At 36.5% G+C, this 23311-nt stretch overlaps 1 protein-coding gene across 4 annotated transcripts in view; it reads right to left on the minus strand.

Moving 5' to 3' along the window:
• The window catches only part of pde10a (phosphodiesterase 10A), an 80502-nt gene that overhangs the window by 25005 nt on the left and 32186 nt on the right, over positions 1-23311 (minus strand). For all 4 annotated transcript variants that reach the window (XM_055029585.1, XM_055029584.1, XM_055029586.1 and 1 more), the window contains exon 2: positions 5001-5132. In XM_055029585.1, the coding sequence (XP_054885560.1) occupies positions 5001-5132 (132 nt within the window). The remainder of the gene's footprint in view (positions 1-5000; positions 5133-23311) is intronic.

Raw genomic sequence — 23311 nt, forward strand, 5'->3', positions numbered from 1 at the left:
TGAGATTGTTGAACATCAACCAGATTTCATTGAGGAGCTCCACCTTCATGAGCTGAAATTTCAGAGCTAAAGCTGAACAGAAACAGGCGTTATATTTCCTCCATGAGCTTGTATCTGTGTGTGAGGCTGCAGTGCAGTACCATGGCGTTTCTGCATGGACGCAGCAGAGAGTTTGGGAGCAATTAATTATGCCACGATACATCGAAAGGCAGCGTAAACAAAGCCAGTGACACATAAGCAGTATGTGCTTATGTGGTCTATAATGTTCTTATAACATGCTTAAGTTGTGTTTTATAAAGGAAAAAAAATTATTTATATGAAAAAAGTATAATGACTGGAAGAAAAAAAAAAGTAACAGATACAATTTTTCTATTAGGAGAAGCTACATTTGCAATAAAGACAGCTGCATAAAAGTGCATAAAGGTGGAGGTTTTCTCTTGAATTACAGGCAGTAACATAACCTTTCTTGACACACACATACAATAATCTATCTTTACAAGGACTTTGCATTGACTTCCGTTTATTTATTTACTTTTATTAATTTCTATAGCCTGATCCTGACCCCAAAACAGTTCTTTTTATTCGGCCCAATGCCTGGGTGGTGCATCCCCACAACATAGTATTTGTTGTAAAATTGGACCTCATAAGGTGAGAAATGCTAAAGCACACACACACACACACCCACGCACACACACACACACACACACGTACACACACTAACACTTGCACAACTCGTGTGTTCTTGCTCAGACAAACTGATTTATGTAATCCAATGTTGTCCGTCACATGATAAGTGAGAACAAGCCCGGCTGCAGGGATTGCTTCCAGGAAGCAGCGGTTATCTCAGTGACGATCACATGATGACAAGTCCTCCTCCTTATGCTGCTGGTGGTGGTACACGCATAAAAATATCAGATCAATCACTAAAAGGCCTGGCCTAAAAAAAACAACAACATACAAAACAAGATATTGAATGCATCTTGTTTGTCTCCCATCAGTGTCATCATGGACTGGACTAAACATGGCTGCACAACAAAGGAAAAGCAAGGGAAATGTCTTCAGTTCGTATATTCCTGTCATCGGTCTGACCTTTCAGGCTGAACCAAAAATTAGATGTAACTTGTAATGTGAGTGGTTATGGCCAACGAGAAAAAGCTACAGAAACCCTTCAGAGTGGAGCCGAGCAGTCTGCTCATCGTAGTCTAACAGAGGAAATACAGTGAGTAATATTACTGCTGCTATGTAGAGAACAGCCCAGAAACAAGCAGATGGTGCAATCCTAGAGCTGCTACTCTGATTTAGCACAAAACTTCCCTCTTCTTCCTGAATAATAAACACAGACATATATGGTATTTATTTGGCCATATGTGATTACATACACAAATCACATCTCATCTATGGACTGATTACATCTATAAACTAATTGCTATGAAAATGGTACATCTTGTCATTGTAAAAGCAAGAAAATAACTAAGTAAGAGCAATTTAGTGCAATAAATAAGCTGTTGAACAAAAGTCTACACACTGATCATCTCTAGCAAATGACCAGCTGCATGGAAATTAAAATATCTTTTTCTGATCAGTGAAGGCACCATCTAGTTCTCCTCATTCAGAGAACTAGATAGCAACAAGCACGCGTGGGAGGAAGGCTCTTATATCTTTTCATATTATAATTCTGAAAGAAAAAAAACATGACAGATTTAGATATGACGATGTGTAGCTGGTTGTCTGTCCTGTGTGTCTTTTGTTGTCGTGGGATGGAGTGACCACCTGTCTGGTGATTCCCCTGCCTCTTAATGAATGCTAGAGAAGTATTACATATGTCCCAAATTCATATTAGTGAATATATGTCTGGTGCTTACGACTTTGTGGTATCAAAAATGCTACATATGTAAAATATAGCAGTAGGACTTGATTAAGACTCTTGATAGAGTTAATTTAATTACTTGCTATTAATTGCGTCATATATTGACAAATATGCAATATTTTAATTCAAAAAGCCTTTATACAATTATTGAATAAATAAATATATTTGTGTTTTGAATCTGTTATTTGGGTTACTCAACCATCAAAGTGCTGTTATGTCTGATCAGTTTTTAAGTGGTTCAGGATCATTCATGTAACTTCCTTTAAAAAAAAAAACTTCTTTAGAAATGTGACCTGTGTTTGTTGACTGTAGCTGTGATGCTGCAACAGGTTTAGCACTGAGATTGTATTTTAGGCATGAACAGCTTCGTTGACAAGCCAAATCCTTTTAGCACAACTTGCGCAGAAAATAAAAAAATCCCAACTTTCATGTTGGCAATAGGACATTTTAAAAGACTGGAATAAAAGACTAGGATTTCTTAACCTCTTATACAAAGGTGTGAATTATACACAACTAACTAATTTAATGGCACCAACTAAAAATCTTCACTATTTTTAGTTTTATAAATTTATTTTTATGAATTTATCTTTTTTTTTTATTTCTCTAAACTTTTTAACAAAAGTTTTGAATGTTTTCCTCCAAAGGTGTGTGAGCCTGTGGCGATACTTGTCTTAGTCTTTGCCTGCTGCACATCAGTTCGGTTCGGCTGCATTCATTGATTGACTCTGAACAGACCTGCAGGATAAAATGTCCACTTCACTGCCAAACGAGAAATGTTCTGAAAGTTTTTCCCAAAGTGATCTAAATTCCGGACGCAGTTCAAGTCAGGTGAGATTTGCAGCACCAGATGCTACTAATGATGCTACTTATGGGCAAAGCTGCTGAATTTCCTGTATGAAATCAACAAGTTATCTGTTTGCCATATTTTCCCCTATTAAATGTTTATGGAAACTTTCATGCATTCATCTTATTGAATAACTTCATGTCTGCACATGTTGCGCAGACTTGGAGCAGATGACCAAATCAATTTTTCATCGTCTTGTTCTAACAATTTATAATAGAGAATGGACAAACTTACTTCTAAGCTACACGGAAATGTTAACAGATTTTGCAATCATATTCTGTTCCGCTTGCAATTTTTTTTTTTTTTTCTGTACAGTCCAACTCTATTTGCCATTCAAAAGAATAAGACTTCCCTATTTGTGCAAACACAAATCTCAGGGACTGTTTTTGTCAAGCTGGAGGTGTGATTCATACTTAAAACTGAAACTTTTTGTTCAGATTTCATTTTGTGACATGCAAAATATACAAGCTTATTGTTCAAAACATGAAAAACTAATATAACAAAATTTCTTATGTTTTAGTATCCACACTATGACTTAAGAAAAATAACAATTATTAATCTATTAATTGTATTAAATTAGTTAAAAAAGAAAGCTATTAGTAGAAGCCCAAGATCACATTCAAAATACTTGTTTGTGATTTTCACAATATTCAAACAACAACTATAATTAAAACAGACATTTCTAAGTGAGCTGTTTGTTTCTTACATTCTTATTAAAACAATTATATTACTTTTACTTAAGTTTTTGCTTTGTCTCACTATTTACCTAAATAAATTTGAAGGAAACTTCACTGCCAAAATTAAACAATTATAATTTGTTTCACACTTTGTTAGCTCTATTTTATTTTTCTAGTTCAGTCTTATCTTAAATTCACTGAGTATTTCAGTTTTCTATTTTAAGTACTGAAACAAAAACACAATTGTATTTTTGACTGCCTTAAAAATTAGATGCGACATCTCAAGAGGTTATCCTTAAAAAAATCACACCATAAACATAAATAAATACATTAAAATGAAATAAGCATAATGAAATTAGTACTTTATACTTGTCAGCTTTTTTTTTTTATTAAAAGTGTTTCAACTTAGAATAAATATCAAATTCAGATATTTAAAATAAATAAACAAAATTCTTGCTTATTATTTTTGGAGCAACATTAGTGCTTTTAATTACTTAAATGAACTGAAATATTAGACAACAGATTGATAAATAAAAAAAAATCACACCATAAACTTCACTCAGTACAAATTTATCACAATTTTTTAATTCTATTGCTAACCCATAAATAACTAAAAATCAATAGCTGAACAAGCTTTAACAATGGGCAGATTTTATCTCTGGTAATTTGAGAGAGCAGTGTATATATGTATATATACATACATATATACTTCAACATATAAATAAAAGTTTTTACCATGTGAATCTATCTTTTGTGTCTCAGTGTTGTGATTTGAACAGGTTTAGACTGTGTTCATAAAACTTGGCGGCAGCGAGTGTTACTAACATGATCGTCTTTACTTGGGATCAGTCAAACCAAACACACACTCACTCAGCATACAGGAAACTATTAAAAACACATTCCCAGACTCTAAACACCAGGCTCCCTACATGGCAGCAACAAACATGGAATACCTCATGTAGAAGGCAGCTGCGAAATGTGACAAATCTGTCCTATGCCAGTTTCCTCCTCCAGCAGGGCCCACGCCCCGAGCCAGCACAGCCTCCTCACCACCGCCGCCGTCCCCGCCCCTCCTCTGGGCCTCCTTCAGTAGGCTGCATGTCTCTGGAGGTCGCCTCTGACGTCAGCAGCTCGACTGGGCAGAGTGCCAGCCCTGTGGGCCCTTGATGGATGTGGTGGGTCTGAGAAACAGTCGGCTGTGTGTGGAGCGCGCGGCACAAACTCAATTCGGCCCGCTCAAACACATCTAATGACCCGTAAAGACCCGACAGACCCCGCTCACTCTCCCCGTCTTCTGCGTGTTGCAAACTCCCACAATTAAAAAAAAAAAAGATGCACCTGAAGTTGAGGTGTTTGAGCTGCAGAAGATCAGGATATTAAAAAGGACCTGCCTCCGCCTTTGGGTCTGCTAAAAGCTACCTGAATGATCCCGTGTGCTGCTGACTGAGAGTCAAAAAGAGCAAACCTCCAACCGGGCAAAATTTTACAGAAATTACAACTGTGCGTCAGTGAAGCCGAGTAAAATCTGCTGATCCAATCAGAATGTTACAGTGATCCCAGAGCTGCAGCCAGCGTCTCTGCATGCGTCGGTCTGTGTGTGGGATGGCTGTACCTGCAGGCCTGCTGCTGGTCTTCCTCTTCAGCCATCTGTCCAACGTCTCAGCACTCACACTCTCCAACACAAATTCGTCCAGCATCTGCGGGTGCAGCGAGAGGTAGGCCTTCACTTTTTCATCTGTCAAGCCTGAAAAAAACAAAACACCAAACACATAAACATCTGCTTTATTGCTTTTTTGAATTGTTACCAGTTTTCTTCTGACCAACAGATTGTCCGGGCATGTTGCATAAAAATTCCGGAAGTTTATGAAAAGTGCAGATAAAAGACACAAAAGTATTTGTAGTTTTTCCGCTTTCTCACAAACACTATTGCCAAACTAACACAAGGTATTGCATAACTAGGAAGTGAAGGGAAAATGATGCAACGTCTGTAGAGAAGAAATTTGCAAAGTGTTTCTGACATTTGTGTTCTAGGCTCTTTATAGAAGTTTTATCTTCTGATAATTATGAGAAGATGAAACTGAATGATTTGCACATTTTTCTTTATAAAATAGTTCCCAGTGAGGAATTGAATGAATTTGTCAGATTTCGGCCTAACTTTTATTCCCCTGAACAGTTTCTTGATTTCAGAAAAAATTATAACAACATCAACATTTTTAAAGCCACAAAATAATGGCTTTTCTATTCTAATATACTAAATATTAGAATCAACATTGTTTCTTAAAGCCAGAGTGTATAGAAGATCAACAAATTTGTTGCACTTGGAAAAAAATGTATAGTTATATTTTGAAACGTTTATATTTCCTTCCAACAGAAAATTTCTTGGATATTTTCGAGTGGATGTTTAACAAGAACCCACCTTCTTGTTAAACATCCACTCGAAAATATCCAAGAAATTATTCATGCAAATGTGGAATACTATATCAAATTAAATAAAAACTAAACTCTTCATCAATACTTACAGTTATTTAGAAAAAAAATATTTAAACTAAATCACAAAATATATCACAAACATAACAAATAAATAAATAAAATACTGGAGCGACAAATTTGACCACATTTTAGTAAGATATCAAATATATTGAATAAATTCCTTCCCTTTCCGTGCCATTTTGTAAAAGATTCTTTCATGTTTAAACTTCAGACGGTTGAACAGATTTGTTGTATTTTTTAATCCATGCTTGTGTGTTAAAATCGAGAGTACTCTTACATAGAAAAAGGCGTCTCCACATTTTAGTTTACTGAGCACTGCTGCTGCGTTCGCTCTCATTTCATGCCTTTGCAGTTTTGATTGTTTCATGTCTACTGCGGGTTGTTTTGAACTGGGCATGCGTCAGTTCACACTCGCCAGGGTGACGCTTGGCCACTGCTCCTCTGCTCTTTATTGCTTTTTTGCAAATGCTGACGTTTCAAAGCAAGACCACACATCACATGTGGGTTGAGCCGTCCTCAGGGGTGGAAGTGTGAATCAGTAGGGAGATGATACAAACAGAGCATACTTTTATAAAAAACAAAATATACCAAAATGTTAACTGAAAATTAAAAAATAATTTTGATTCCTCACAAAAGCTTGATTCTATTGCTAAATATTTAGCTGGAAGGTAAAACTTTTATCTTTTGCAATCTCTAACAAGTTTTTTTTTTTTTTCAGAATTTTTCTATACTTATCTCCATCCATCATCCCAACAACTCTTTCCTCCTTTCAGGATTGTAGCAAACTACGAGTGGAATTTCTTTAACATTGATATTTTTCACTTCTCCATGAATGAACTTCCTTGAACCTCTAATAAATGCTCTCCTTGCCTGGCCTTTTACGGTACTTATTTTGGCCTATCATATAAAATTTAACCCAAATTTTATACTGAAGATTGGTTTGAAACTTTACAAAACATGTAGAAAGTGTCTTTGAACATGTCATCAGAAAACCTTTGCACTGTACACCCCAGTTTTCTTCTAAAACTTCAAATGGGCTCACTTATGTTTCCTGTAAAGCCTCAAAACACAGGCATGACAATAAAGGATGACTTACATGTGCTCAATAACTAATTATGTTCTTGAGAGCTCACTAAGTGCTGCTGTTTACTGACTTTGTTGTCAGAAAAGAGCCATTTGTCAGATCATTGATGAGATGAAGTTGTTTTAATGAAAGGTTTGCCTGTGAGAAGAATTCGCACTCAGAAACCATAACCATTTGATTCATTCGTGCAAATGGACTGCAGAGTCAAGCGAAACCATGGCTCCATCTTTAAGTTTCACCATGTTACTGAGGCAAGAATGAAAACAACCACCTGGTCCATTCATTGTCATTTACTCGGCTGTAACTTGGCCAAAACACTAACGCAGACTGTGAGTTCGTGAGACGTCAGAACTTCACTAGAACCGAAAGTCAATCTGTAACACAAATTTGTGTCAACACAACAATAACCTCAGGGAAGCAACTGTTGCTGCTGCCAACATGAAGGAAGGGTTTATAAGGCCATTTGCAAACGATTTGAAGTACTACAGTTTATAGCGAGAAAGAATGTTTATAAGTGGAAAATACTGAACCCAAATGCCAATTTCCCCAGGGCTGAATGTTTCGGGATGTTCACCTCAAGTCAAACCCAGCTATGTGTGTTTGTTTGTGTGTGCAGGTCATGAATTCCACTTCTGAATTTTCTGCCAGACTTTGGTGGGTTTACTGGTATTTTGGGGAGATATTGTCCAGTTCAATTTTAATATTTTTACAGATATTTTTACAGATATTCTCACATGTTTCTCCAGTACCTTCTGATATGACAGATGATGGATTCTACCTATGACGGTGAGCTGACAAGGTTCTGCTTCAGAAAAGCATCCCTAAAGCATGACACATCCACCTCCATGCTTCACCACTGCTATCTGTTTCAATCTGTTGTCTAAATAATCCAGTTGTAGACTCATCTGTCCAAAGAAAGTTATTCCAGAAATGCCTTTTTCTACATTCTCACACACAACTTTCAGTCTGGCCTGTGTGCTTTTCTTTGAGAGCAAAGGTTTCGTTCTTGCACATTTTTCATGGAATTCAAAACTTGTGCAATCTCTTTCTAACTGTACAAGGATGAACTTTCACATAAATAGACTTTCAAAGACTTTGAATGTCTTGACAGACCATCACAGCAGCAATTGCTAAGTCAACTGATTAATTCCAGGCGAGGTTTATTTTTTGATTCAAGACTAAATACATTTACTATTTGAATTTACAATAAAACCTTACGGAGTGGTCCCAACAAGTTACATTTCAAAACTAAATAACTATTAACTGTATTTTTTTTTTGTTGGGCATAAAATACATGACTTTACTCAGATTAGAACTTAAACACTTTAGTGCCTTTTTATACCATGACAATGTCTCTGTTTTTGTTGTTTAATATTGTTCCTGGTGGTCAGTACGAATGTAAATAGATCAGAAAATTTAAAATATATAAAATTCATCTTCTTTTTTCAACCATTTCTTTTTTTACTGTATTATATCGTTCACTTTGGGACCTTTAATATATTTTCGAGACTACTTACTACTCCTCCCTAAATTAGTCACCATGAGTTCCTCTGTAGAGAGAAGTAAGGCTAATGTAGCACCTTATGTCTCACAGCTGGAACTGGATCATAAAACACAATCATAGCAGAGTTTCTTAAAATTTACAAAACATTGCTGAGAAAATCCCCCCAAAAACATTCTAAGTTAGTTAAGTGAAAATCCAAATTTCAGACCGTTTGAAAAAGTACAGTGGAGCCAAAAGATCTGATGAAATAATCAGAAAAAGAATCAAAGAAAAGAAATTAAAATTGTTGTTTCTAACTAATAATAAATAAAGTGACAAATTTTAGAAAAAAGTAGTGTAAAAATTGTTCAATGAACAAAAAAACAGATGGGAGAGCTAAAAGGGTTTTAATTTAAGGTGTACTCCTATTGTATGTGCTGTTAGATAATATAAATATACTGACCGGTGTGTTCAGACGGCCCTGATTGTTGTTATGACGCTTTCTCACGAAAAGCCTGGTTATCAGCTGTATCAGTGCAGACTCAACCTCTGCTATGATTCACAGCAGAACAAGCAGCTGGATGCCATGTGTCCTGACAGCAAACACACACATGTAAAGTGAAGCTCTGCAGATATAAAGGTACGGGCAAAACTGTGCAAGGGACGCAGACAAAGCAAGTTTTAATTATCGGATCAGACTTTTAAGGAGGAAACTTTGATCGGTGGCAATGACCTCTTCAGTCTAAAGAGATTAGTCACATAAAAAACTAATAAGGGATGCTTTTAGTTCTTTGATCATCCAAGGCCAGACAGTGGAGCAAGTTAACTCCTTTAAGTACCTTGACATAGAAATGGTTAATTGCCTCTCTTTTCCCATCATGTGGGCCACGTTTACAAAAACGCTACACCTGCTGGGGAAAATGTATACATTGCATGTTCATGAAAATGTTCTGGAATTGGTTTACAATTCCAATTAAATTGATTGAATTCATTCTCATACTGAATATCTCCACCTGGTACAATTTCATCACAATGAATAAAAAAAAAATAAAAAAATGAAATCATCTCGCCATCGTTTACCAGTCTAGCAAGATTACTGGTTCGATTCTAAGCCCTCTGAGTTCTACAATATCTTTTTGGTCAGGAAACCAGTCACATTCCCTTCCAGCTTTTGAAAGTTCCTGCGGCCAGGAAACACATTTATAATAAGTCATTTGTTCCTAATGCAATCACCCTATTTAAGATATATTACCCCTTTTAGGACTGTTCCAATTTGGTTGCTTTGTATGATTGCGGGCTTTATTAATACTAACTGTCTCTGTCTATTTTCTCTTATGTTGAATGTATGTGTTTTTAAGGCGAAGCCCACTTAAAGGAGAATTTCTGCCACCTCTGGGAAAAATATCAAAACCTTTTTATTCCTATTGCACAATTTTGCACTGCTCACTTAAAATCCGGAGAAAATTTATTGAACTTTGTGGATGCAACATCACAAAATCCAAAGATGTTCAGGATCTTTCCAAGCAAAAAGGCTTTGATTTATTTTTACAGATATTTTTTGATCTGCAAAAGACAGCTCAAGCTGCACTGATTGTGTGTGAGGGTGTATGTGGCTCTCGAGATCTTGTGGCTGCACTCGAATGAGGCGAATAGAGTAGGGGGTAGGACAGGAATCAGGAGCTGGAGGAGGGCGATACAGTCTGACACTGTCCAGACACAAGGCACCGCTCTTTAAGTGTGCAATGCCTCACGAGACTCCTGGCTGGCTCTGACGCACATCGAGAGAATTAAGCTTAATAAATCAGAAAAAAGTTCACGGAGAATGGGGTGAAGGTAGCTGCAGGGGACGGAGAGAAAGACTTAGAGAAATAGAAAGGGAGCCGTGTATCGCTGTCCTATTTTCAAAATTTCACAAGGTTGTAATGTAAATTTATGATCACAACTTTTGTTCATTTAAAGTAAGTATTTATCAGTACACAATTAAAAACAGTCAAATGCCTCATAACCACATGGAAAGGAAAAGCAATTTTGCAGAAGCCCATCAAGCCCTCATTTCTTTCTTGACCCTTCGGTCAGTTATGATACAACAATAAAAACTCCTTCTCTTGAAGATAAAAATATTATATATCCTTGTATTTTTTCAGGAAGGTCCAACAAAATTAAAGAATTGGCACATCTCAAATCCACAAACCATTGTTTTATGTTCAGTTTATGACTCCTAAGGGACTTTTTTAATGTGAACACAGACTAATGAGATGATATGCTGAGGTACAAGCAGATCTGTTTCCCTGGATCAAATTGGTTACTGTTTGGAATCACATTATTGTAATTCCTAATAGCATAGCTATTCTGGAAAGAACACCCTAGTTGTTTTAGTCATTGATTTTTTAAAAATATAATAAGAGGTTTTTGTATGTTCATATCTTCCGATGGGTCTTTATGAAGAAGTTTATGGTGGAATAATTATGAGTAAAAATGCCACTTTTACAGAACTACATTATTTATGCTTTAAAGAAATATTTTGTCATTTCACTACAATGGGAGAGAAAAGCTGATACAAGCTAGTTAGCCAGTTGGGCTAACTGCTCAGCTAGCCAACATGCTTAAAAGCTTACATTTAGCTCATAGTTTTCCAATGCTAACCAGATGTTAAGAACTGTGTTAATCTCATAAACATAAGTCGGTTTCCACACCATGGCTGTTTCATTTTTTTCCAAAATGTAGGCAAGGAAGTGGTGCAACCTTCTTTCAGTCAGTGGATAACAGCCAGTGGGGTACAAGCAGCTAAGCTATGCATAAAAAACTTGGTGAAACTTGCTAATGCCTCTTTGGACACTAACTTTTAGTTTTTAATTAATTTATTTATTTAAATTCAATGTATTTGTCCCTTTCCAATTTACAAGAGGAAAAAGTTCATTCTACTTATGCAACTGGAATTAGGATTTTACATCTAATAGGCCAAAGAAACCAATATCAACACCAGTCCTTACCTATGTTTTTTTTTTTTTTTTTTTTTTTTTTTTTTTTGCAGAAACTTTTATTTTTGTTATATTCTGCCAACATCTTAACCCTCATTCATCAAAGTCTTCTAAGCCACGGCTCAAGCTAATGTGACCACAATGACACTACGAGCTGAGGAGTAAATGTCAGTGTGCTGGGCCAGCAACTGTGGCGGCTAATCAAAAGGTGCAGCAAGATCCATCTCGCATGCTGTGTTCCTGAGTGGTTGACCCCACTGGGAACCACATGTACTCACTCAATCACAGGAGTAACTCCTGTGGTAGGTGCCATGACTTGGTCACTGGTTTGAGCTGGGATTTTCCTTTTATTTTCTCAGACCTCAGTAAAATTTTCCTTCCCACTTGGGTAGTGCCGCAGAAGGGAAAGGCGTCATCATGATAAACAGAAAAAAAAATGTTTCTGACTTGAATTAAGGAAAAAATGCTGAGTCGTTGAACAAACAAGCGAAGTATAACAGTTAAAAAAAAAAGGAGGTAAAGGGGCAAACTTGTAAATCCAAAATGTTCTTTTAATTTTTTTGTCACGTTTTCTTTTTTTTTTTTAATTCGAAAGCCGAGCATTCCAAGAACTTTCTGCCATATCTGTTCAGCTTTTCGTGTTTACACAAGCATAAAATTGTCTGTATAATTTGGACTGTCCAAAGTATACAGCAAGACATAATAGTCATTTCCCTTAAATGCTTACGATAAAAGTTAAACAATAGTGGATAAGATTAAGCACACTTTCTTTAAGTAAAAGATGCACTGTTTTGTTGTGAATGTATTTAAAAGTTTAAGGAAAAGCTAAATTAAAAAATAAACTTCATGAGGAGACAAAATCACAGCAAGCTTAAAAGAAGTGCAAAAATAGTCATGAACATTAGAAGTTTTTAAAGTGTACTTCTATTTACTTCTATTTAGAAATTGGGCCTTATGTTAGATTTAATTATTGTTTGCCACTATTTGCCTGAGAACTTTTGGAAAGAGGTTTGAGGATTCTGACCAGCTTTGTTTGGGGAGGTCAGGGAAAATAAAATACAGTAAACATTTAAACAGTTTCTGCTCTGCTCTGCTTCATGTCTGCATGCCACATCAAGGCTACACAAACACTTATAATTTCTCATCAGAACCATCTAATGGGTTTGTGTGGTTGCATGGTTGTTTTTGTTTTAGGACTCTGGTTCAAATCCAGCCGCTTTTCTCTGGGACCTACAGCATTTTCTCAGCACAGTCCATAATAATGCACTTGTTAATGTTAATTAGTGACTCTAAATTCACTTTCTCGATTAGTGTGAGCAAGCGTGCATGGTTGTTTATTTGGTGTGTATCTGGGTTGGGCCTAGGATCAGTTTGCAACAAGAATCGGCCAGTTTTCATCCGAACTGGTCATGACTGGTTAACAGCCTGTCAAAAACTCAAAAATCTTGTCTTTTTCCAATAAGTGTGATTTCGTAGCACATCCAAGTCTTCTAAACACTTTTCAGTGAGGAAGTTGTTAATAAGGGAATGAATCTCCATTGTGGCATTTTCATAATCAGTGAGTGGTTAAAAATAAAGATAGGTGGGATATACTATTTGAGGGTGAATTATTTTCTATGTGTCAGTTGTATATTCAGTGTGCTACACTGTATAGCTAAACTTTGGTAGGTTTTGGTTTCTTCATATCTGACTCTTTTAGGTTCAAAAAGGAAACTTTTGTCACGTGACCCTAGTTTGACCACCTTCAGGACTTATATGAAGCCAGTGCCTGGACTGAACTCCAGTAGATACAAAAATGCTTTATGCTCCAGCAGACTGAGACTTCAAATCTTACACTGCTTTAAAGCAGTGTAAGGTTTCACTCTTTTTTGATGTAGCTGTTTAAATATAACTCTGATTTTGTTCTAAAACCATGTCACTGATCATCATTTAGACAAGTGTTTGTGAATAAACCTGAACAGGATAAAATAGGTACAGGAAAGGGTGACCATATATGTAATGTGTTTTGACTTATATTTAGAAGATGGACTTTCCGAATTCAAAATTAGAAAATCAGAAAGAACAGCAGAAAAAGTCTGAATTCCAACTTGGAAACCTTAAAAGCCACAAAGCCATCTTACACTTACTATCCAACATGGCTGCCACGTGTACAAAACATATCAGTTGGAAGAGTAGATGTTTGTTTTTGTCAATAAGCTAGATGAAAACATGGTCCTATAAAATCTCAATACGTGAACATGTTCCCTTTGCGTTTAAATGCATAAAACAGAAAAGAAAAAAACCCACAGCAGCTAGCAGTTAGGCACAACTATGAACAAATCCCATTGCTTTTCCCACTTGCAACTACAACTTGCTCAACTTGGTTGTGACGTTTAAGACAGTACATGTGATCAGCCAGGAAAACCATAGACTTAATGCTGAAGTTGAATACGAAAATATAAAGATAGATAAAGAAAGTTTTGGTGCAAGTTTGATCATACATGCAGAAATCAGTGTGTTGAGCATGCAAAGAAGTGCCTGCAGCCCAGTTGGCAGATGTTTCTGTGGCTGACTCAGACTTGGGCTTCCTGAATAAAGGTCTGAGTTCATGCAGTGAGCTGTTGTTGCATAACACTTATCTTGACACCACACCCTCGGACTTGGAAGGAAAGGCCAAACCAATAACAGTCCGTCTGGGTATCTGGCTGTTCACATCCAAGGTTCTTAATGAACCTGCTCTTAGTTGGACGAAAATACATTTGTAAGTAGCGTAGCTGGTATTTTTTGTACTGCCAGCACCATTTTGTAGTGTGAACGTGGATTTTCAGGAGTGAAAACACATTAAGAATGTTCCAGAATGGTAAAGTATTTAGAATTTAAGTTTATGAGCATTTTCATTCAGGAAATCAATTTAGAAGAGTTTCATTGTAAACGGAAAACTTTGTGGTTTGTAGAAAAACTGAATAGAAATTTACAATAAAATCATACCTTAGACTTGAAATCCAATTTTAGCTACTTTAGCAGCATCTCAGTGTTCTTACACTGCGTACATATTAAAAAAAAGATAAATTAGTTTTTCAGGCCAAGAGATTTTACACTTGGCATAAAACTCGAAGGCAAAATTTCTGGAAATACTTCAAGGGAACCTTCCACTGTAGCTGATATTAGTGTAGTGACTACAACTACTCAATTATTATTTATAGAATTAATTATGGATGCCACCTTCTATGGATTGATTTTTAAATTGATAAGCAGTGGGAGCTGACAGTATTGTGACAAAATCAAACAAGACAAAGGGAGCTAAAAAAAAAAAAGAACAGCTAACAGAAACAGCCTTTAATGTAGCAGTGAGTGCAATTTTTGTAGAAAAGTCTGTGTGGATGTGTAGTTAAAACCAGGAAAGGTGGGATCAGATATGGGACACATATGGAGGGGGGGGACAAATTTAGGTCACATTTGACCTGCTTTGTGAACGCAGCAATATTTTTTATTAATGCAGCACAAATTTCTAGTTCTAATTTTACAATGAGTCTGTGTCTTAAATCTACAGATTATCAAAATGCCTCCTCACAGACAATATCAAAGTTATGGAGGCTTCGTTGGCAACCAAGCTTTGTCGGTCAGTCCAATTTGGAGCATTTTCTCCCCCCTAGCCTTCACTTACACTGTTACAGCTGTAACTTGCACCATGTGTGCATCTTAGACATTGCTGCCTTAACCATCCACAATAGGGAAAATTTGAGAGTCTCTGACGCTCGTCACATATTATCACCTCAGTGCAGTGAGGTCTGGGTGTTACAGCATGATGTAGGTTGGGTTTAGTTGCATGTGGCACATAATCTGCTTCAGAACACACACATTATCAACGCAGCATATGTGCAGTGTAAATATGTCAAGTTGGACATACGAGAAAAATCCTGTTGGTGTGACTTAGGAGAAAAACATGTGAGCATTTATGACTTTTAATTGTGTAACAAGTTTCTTTCTATGCTTGAGCCTACTGTGCTAATTTTATAAAATATGACATAAATGGATTAGCTGGGACAGTCTTTTAACTCTAAATACTTCAAAATAAAAACATATTCAACATTTTTAACTATAAGAGCAAATTTAATCTCCAACTTTAAAATATTCTAATAAACTTATGACACCCATAATGTAAAAATAAGCATTGATTAGGACAACCTGAGAGCCAGCTAAAGCTGTGTAATATTTAAGAGTTGTTCTTCATGTCATCTAACCAAGATTATAAAAATGAAATTACATTTGTACAAAGAAGTACGTGTACGTGCTAAAGATTTACAGCAAAGCAGCTGTGGTTGTACTTAAGTTTGGAGTGGTTTGCTGAACAGCAGCTAGTGGTTTGAGAAGTCTTTCCACCATAATGTTGTCTTCGCTAAAAGACACAAGAGTCATTTCAGGTCTCTGTGTGAGGCAGCCCACGTGCAGCACAGAGGTCTGATGCTCCAGAATGTGTGCACTTATAACACATGACAAGGCTACTTTTCAAAAAGTGTCACAGAGGACAGAACACAAAACACAAGCATGAGCGCAAATGAAACATCATAAAATGCTTTAAAATGACTCTTTTCTAAATTATCAACACACTAACGGACTGGAGAGGGGAGATGAAGGTTAGAGATGCATCCAGAAATGTTCTGGTGATGGTTGAGGAACCACATCCTTGTGTCATAACAAATCAAATTAATTCATCCACTTGGAAAAGTTTTTTTTTTCTGAATGATTTAAATATCTTTATGGTAAAAATCTTCAAATGTATGCATCAATTGTTCAAATAGAGGGAAGGTGTGAGGTGAGGAGGCAGTGAGATGTTGTGACTCACCACTGGTGGCGCTGTGCCATATTTAATGAATGTAAAAAACATATTTACTGTTTCTGTTCGTCCACAAAGAAATGCGAAGTGAGGCAGGAAGTACCATGCCGCATTCATAGAGGGCAGTGCTGAATCCCATGAGGACAATATTAGACATATGCTTCTCTTATTGAAAAAACAGAAAACAATCACAACATACAGAAATTACACTCTGGACAGAACAAGTCTGAGAAGATTTGTCTCCTTGGCAATTACCTGCATTGAAATAGTCAGTAGACTTTTATAAATGAAGGTGAAGCAAGGCATTTAAAAAAAAAAAAAAGTATAACCAGAGAGAGACATGGACCTTTTGTGCAATCAAATGTAAGATCAGGGACATTTTTAGAGTCTTGATCTCTTCTTCCTCCTGTTCCTTCTATAAAAATTCATCTTTTGAGTATGTATTTATGCATATTTCAAACTATTGTTATATCTTATTTGTTTGATCAAATTTGAATTATTACCTAAGATATAACATCACACACAGTCACAACAATTTTCTGTCTGAAAACCATATAGTGCTTATGAACTTTTTTATAAGCGGTTACAATTAGTGCTTAACATATATTATGCTTACATGATTTAAAGCTCATTTACTCTTGGTATTTGCTTCTTTTATGTAACAAGGGATGATCTTCATACCAACTCCTCAGAAAGGATCTTTTGTGTGGTTGCTTGTTTTGACACTGTTTCAATGGACGCTTACAATCTCCTATGATGTCAATAATAACTACACACATACAGGCAATGATCAGTGTGTTTTTAACTTGTCACTATTCTGTCTATTTCTCACATTGGGCATCATCGTGTACGCTCTATTTCTCTCTTTATCCATCATTGTCACTCTCTCTGTCTTCTGAGTACCAGAAAATATGTTGTAATTAATTATTGAACTATATATGAAGTAAAAAAAAAACAACAAAAAAACACAAGCTAATAAAAAGACCGAAACATAACATCAGTGAGTGAATAATTAAATTCAAGCACATTTTTTCACTGGATTTCACGATGATGTCTCAAAACGCTGCAAACTCTCCTGACATGACAATCAATTTGTGGCCTCAACTCAGATCACCTGACAACTTTCTCACCTGCTTTCTGACTTTCTTTCCTCTCACTTGAACTGGCCTTCCCTCTTCCATCGTGTTCTATTGGTTAAAAAACAAAAACAATAACAATAACAATAACAATAACAATATATATATATGTATATATATATATATATATATATATATATATATATATATATATATATATATATATATATATATATATATATATATGCATAATATCAATATGCAGAATTATTATTGGTAAACATTCTGATGAATAAATGAAAATTACATTAATAAAACTGAGCTGTGGGACAGGTTACATGATTTAAAGCTCATTTATAATCACTGACCTGTTATAATTATAAAATGTCTACAGAATATGGAAATATACACAAAAACTATTACAAGTAGTAAATGTCCTACTGTCACTTTTAAATGAAATAAAATCAGACTTCTGTAACACTTTTCTGGACACTCAAAGACGCTTTTCAATGATATCAGTCATTTCCATTTATGCACACATTCACTAACTGTTGATGAAAAGCTACTAGATTGTAGCCACAGGTGCCTGACAGAATCGAGGCAGCCATGTCGTGCCATCGGCTTTTTTTACCCAGCTACCAAGCGTAAAAGACAAGAGGCGTTGTGACCTGACAAAAATTCTGACTTCTTCCAACCAGTGGCACCACACAACTCAGCTGCATGGTAGCATGTTGCACTAACAACTGGAAATGTCATCATAATCAGCTTTATCCTTTGAGAGGAGAACAACAGAGACTACGGTTATACAAGGGTGTCAAACTGTTTCTGGATATGGAGAAAAAATTACTTTCTTTACACAATCTTTGACAACCAAAACTTTAACAACTTATTGTGGTATAAAGTTATTTTTTCAATATAATCAGATTATTGTTTTAAAAAATCATAAAAGAGGCTTTAGAAACAGTTTTGTAAGAATTTTCATTTTTTGAGTTTCAAAACTCCAAAAAACTAAACAGGATGTACATTATATAGAAAATACAGACAACATTCTCGTGAAAGCACTATCTGAGTAAGGTTAAAATTTATTTATGACATTTATAAATTAAATGTCAACCCTTTTTTCTTTACAGAGTACTTAGTTATTCCTAAAACTCAAGCTTAAGTCTCTTTAGAATGAGTGACAAATTCATCCCACCTCTCCACACAACTAAATTTACATTTGGTCATCTCCCTCCAACATTTTCATCCTGTTTTTATTAGTTGACCAATTATCAAACATTTTAATTGTTATAGTCATTTGGGGTGGATTTCTATTTTCTAGTTTTCAATGGATTAAAAAGGCTGTTGATGAGAAATATAAAAAAAAAATCTTTGCCAATAAAAATTAACATTCTTGCCAAGGGCGCCTCGCTTCCTCCGAACGTAGGAGGAAGACAGTTTTTAAACTCCTCAAGAACAGAAGCATGTAGTGTGAATAAAACCCGTCTCAGGCTTCTCTATTTTCTCCTTCTTGAGAAATCTGTATAAACTTTCTTCGTTCATTATTCTCCTCATGATAAAATGTTCAGGTTAGTGTTCCAGTTTTGGAAACCTCTGCTGAGAATACACACTTAAAGAACTATATTGTGAAATCCCGAATACATTTGCCTGTATTAAAAAATATTAGAAATCATTAAAAAATATGTAACTGTTGCATCTGTACGTCAGATGAATGAATCAATTGCTGAGGCTACGTTAGTCCTTAGGTAGTGTGAATGGGTTCATCATCACTGCAAAAAGACAATTGCACGTTTTTACCATTGTGCTAGATCTAGTCAAAAACTAAATGTTAAGAAAAGCTTTTATTTTGCTGCGTGAGACTGCAAATTCCCCTCCATCTGCTTTTTTTTCTCATGACACAACAAACTGACACATGCAAACAAAGGATTATTTGCTGCACATCTAAAAACAAGTTCTCCTCTTCCTACATCAGTAATCCCTCTCCCAATGCTGAAGTATTTAGCCAGGCGACAGCGCTGAACAGAGATGAACATGGTGCTTTCAGGAGCCCCGTCACACAATATCTCGAGCAGAAAAAGATCCCAACAGTGGTGACATTTAGTGTTCAAGATGTTCCTCCTTTGCAACATAGATGAGAAGTGCACATGAGAAGAAAAAGGGAAAAGACCACTTCTTCTGCAGCGCACTCCTTCTGGCGGCAAGTCAAGGGCAAGCTGCCAAGGCACTACTTTTCACTTTCCTGACATGAGGCTGAGGCAGGAGCGGGGAGGGCTGGGGGAGGTGATGGGGGACTGCTGTTGGGTGCGTGCGTCAGCAGGTCCGCCTGGGACTCCCTTGCCAGGAGGTGGGAAGAGCATGTGTTTCTTATCTTATCGATGGCAGGGCTGGATCGCAGCGTCCAAAACCGACATTCAGAGAGCAGCCGCTTAAAATTACGGCCCCTCACCTCCCGCCACTCACTTCATTCACTCGCTCGTTGAGGCTGTGCAGGTGCACAAGTGTGCGTGAATGTTTGAGTGATCATCATTCACCCGACGCTCTCCACATTCCAAAGCCAAGCCATTACACGAGTCAGTGGGAATGTGTTAAATTAGAAAAAATGCTGTTTCACTGAGGTCCTGTCATTTTTCTAGACATGCAGATTCTTATGCACAAACATGCAAGCTCACGTGTCACACTGGAGAAAGAGAGATTTCCACAGTATTTCGATTTGCATTATTTCCATCTGCACAGTTCAGGTAATTAGGGACAAAGTAAAGGACCAAAAGAATGGTTGATTGAAAAGTAGATAATACTTGTCCCTTAAACAACAGCTGAACAACAGAGATGCACCCAGAAATCAGCTGGTGTCTGGAGTAGGACAATTTTCTGCTTGAGTGGAAGTGACGTGTTAAGGCCGAGCTGGAACCAAAAAAATCCCATATTTTTCTTTTCAGTGAATACACCAGATCTAGGGACTTCCAGGCTTGTTTGTTACAGAGTAAAAAAGATTTTAAAAAATTAGCTACGTTAAAAAACAGCGCCCTGTTTAAAAATGAAAAAAAAAAAAGATGTCGCACAGATATAGAAAGCCATTTCAAAAAGGAATCAATCCACTGAGACATATCTGTGATTCATTAAGGCTCAGGAGAGGTTAAGATTTAAAGCAACTAACAGAAAAACTAAATAGAGTATCGCAAAGATTATCTGTTTTATTCTTATAAGTTATCGATCTGTTATGGAACATTAGATCTAAAAATAACGTTTCAGGAATGCTAATGCCATTACTGAAACATCTGATCCTACAATAGATATTTCTGCTCATTGCGCCTTAAAATAAACACTGGCTGTCAAAAGTCTCTGTGTTAGAGTGCCAGATTTGGGTAGTAACTTTAATTATTTCAAAACATTGTCCACCGTTCATTTACAAAATATCTTGTACAATTGAAATGAGATTCAAGGGACTTTTTCAAAAAGAAAAATGTATTGTCATAAGAACACTTCATTGCACAAAAGTATCAGCCAGGAGAAGGGTACAAAAAAACTCTACAGCATTATGTAACCAGGACACAGTGAAAATCCATTTTTCGGGGGAAAATTGGATTTTCCCAAAAAGTAATTAAACGACAAAACTGAAACTTGCCAACACTGAAAGAATTGCAGGAACTATTTTGTTCCTGCAATTCAGTAATTGTTTTGTTCTAAGTATCACAATGATCTCCCATATTCTCCATATTCCTCCACAAGAAGCAACATCTAAGGAAAACATCAAGGTCAGGCCAACATTTCCCAAAACTGATGATAGAATGTGCCTAGGTCTAATGAAAACGAACTTAACTATTTTTTTTGTCTCACTTCCAAAAAGCTTCCAAAAGTTCACAACACCCCTGGTGAAACATGGGAGTGGCAGTAACATGATCTGGCATTTATTTTCTTGAAATGGAACAGAGCCTTTTGCCAAGGTACAAAATGTTATGGATATTTTAAAATAACTTGAGTTTATTTTCAGCTAAAAGGCTCAGCATGAAAAGGGGTTTAAGGTTTTTATATCACAGTGAATCTGAGGATTCATCAAAATGAATGCAAAATTGGCTCCGCCGGAGGAAATTTAAAGTTCTGCTATGGTCTTTCACAGCAAATTTGCAAATTATACTGCTTAAGAAATGCTCAGTCTGACAGATCTGGAAAACGTCTGCATCACAGAGCGCGAAAATATGACCAATCCTAGAGATAGGATGCTGACAGGCATCTATCAAATATGAATACAAATCAAAAAGTGATCAAAACATTTTTAGTTTAAGGGTGTGTACACTTATGAAAACAAGTTGTTTCTTGTTAGTTTTAGTTTACTTCTTTCTAACAGATTTGCCCTATTTAAGATTAACTGTGCATGATATTTTACTTAATCAGTGGAAATTATTTACCATGATTTGCATTTTCACAGGGGTTTGTGTAGATGTGGGTGGCGTCTTTAGTGAGAGTGATAAAAGAGGGAATAGAAATAAAAAGAAGCTGAAAGTGGAAGAATTTTTTTAAAAACACTATTATGATGCAGCGCTGCAGCAGGCCCCCCGTCCCCAAGCATTATCCAATACCACATCAGTAATCTGAGGTCATGTTCCCCACTCCACATCTGGTCTGATGCTGAACTGAAGTGGGGCCTGTGGGGACACAATAATGAGAACCACAGATCTGTGCTCCTTCTGCAGAGCCGTTTTCTTTTATGAGCCTTGTCACAAGGACAAGCTGCACAGAAATTACTGAGCAAGGGGCCTCTTTCCCATCCTCTCTGATACCAACCCATGACGAGCTGATGGAGGGGGTCAATGGACGCCTTGAGGAGAAAACTCATCTGTTTTGCTGCTCAGATTGTGCCCTGTGCCCTGGCCCGCTCTCATCATAATGTATAAAAAAAACTTCAAACTGCAAACACAAGCTAATTTTTCTTTGGCTTGAATTTCCTGAATAGGGTTCAAATCAACACTCAAGTCAAATGACAGCGAGAACATATTTGGTATGCTTTCCTGCAGTCTAACCTCAACCAGGCTTTTAATTTCTATATCAAGCACTTTACAGATTTATATACATTTTGTCACTTGTGCTGGGAGAAGTTCTCAGTGTGTGAGAGACGGCAGGAAACGTCTAGCGTGAGCACTTCCTGCCTGACAATGCAGCCTTCTTCTCTGAGTTAAGCAATTCGTTGACAACCAACTGCACTTAAAAAGGCTTGACAGATTGCATTAGGGCTGGCCCTGACCGACCTATCCACACACGCACATACGGATAGCTGCATTTTGTCCTCAAGAGAAACTTCCAGCTACAATATGCCAAAATTGACTCATTGCAAATCAGAAGTGAACACAGTGAGTACTTAGATTGTGCTTCTTCACCATAGACTGAGATTGAGGGACATTTCAGCAGCTTATAGTACTTCATAAATGACAAATGAAGGAGAATACGCTTACAAAATGCCACTATTTTACATTGTAGAAAGTCCTACACAAAAAAGACAAAAAAAAGTAAAGCAGATATTTTTACCAAGTCGTATTAATCCAGCGTTAAACCCAGATTAACTTGGAACTGTAAAGCAAGTCCAAAAGGCTGTTTCTAAACGCCGACACAAACATCTACAGCAGATGTGGAACTGGACAGAGGATGATGAACTTCTGCTTACTTCCTTTAATAAATGACTCATTCATTAAAGAGGTACACAATACACGTAATTCTCATTCATCTCACTGACGTTATTACACCCTAATATCTAAACTACTGCTTTGCGTATTTGATAAGATTGGAAGATTGAATGAGCTTTGAAAAGCATGTCTGTCCTTTTTTTTTTTTAAAAAAAAAGGGGGGGTAAGCCAGACAGTATCAGACTGGATTAATGCAGTTCGCTACAATCTGTATTCCTTTGCATCAACAAATCATGTCGCAAACTACACTGTAAAAATGAATTTTGAGGGCATTAAATGTAAGCCATTTAAATTGTTTACATATAATTAAAGATATTAATTTGCTAG

The sequence above is a fragment of the Poeciliopsis prolifica genome, unplaced genomic scaffold (assembly GCF_027474105.1).
Source record: "Poeciliopsis prolifica strain line A6 unplaced genomic scaffold, Auburn_PproV2 SCAFFOLD005, whole genome shotgun sequence".
Classification (NCBI taxonomy): Eukaryota; Metazoa; Chordata; class Actinopteri; order Cyprinodontiformes; family Poeciliidae; genus Poeciliopsis; species Poeciliopsis prolifica.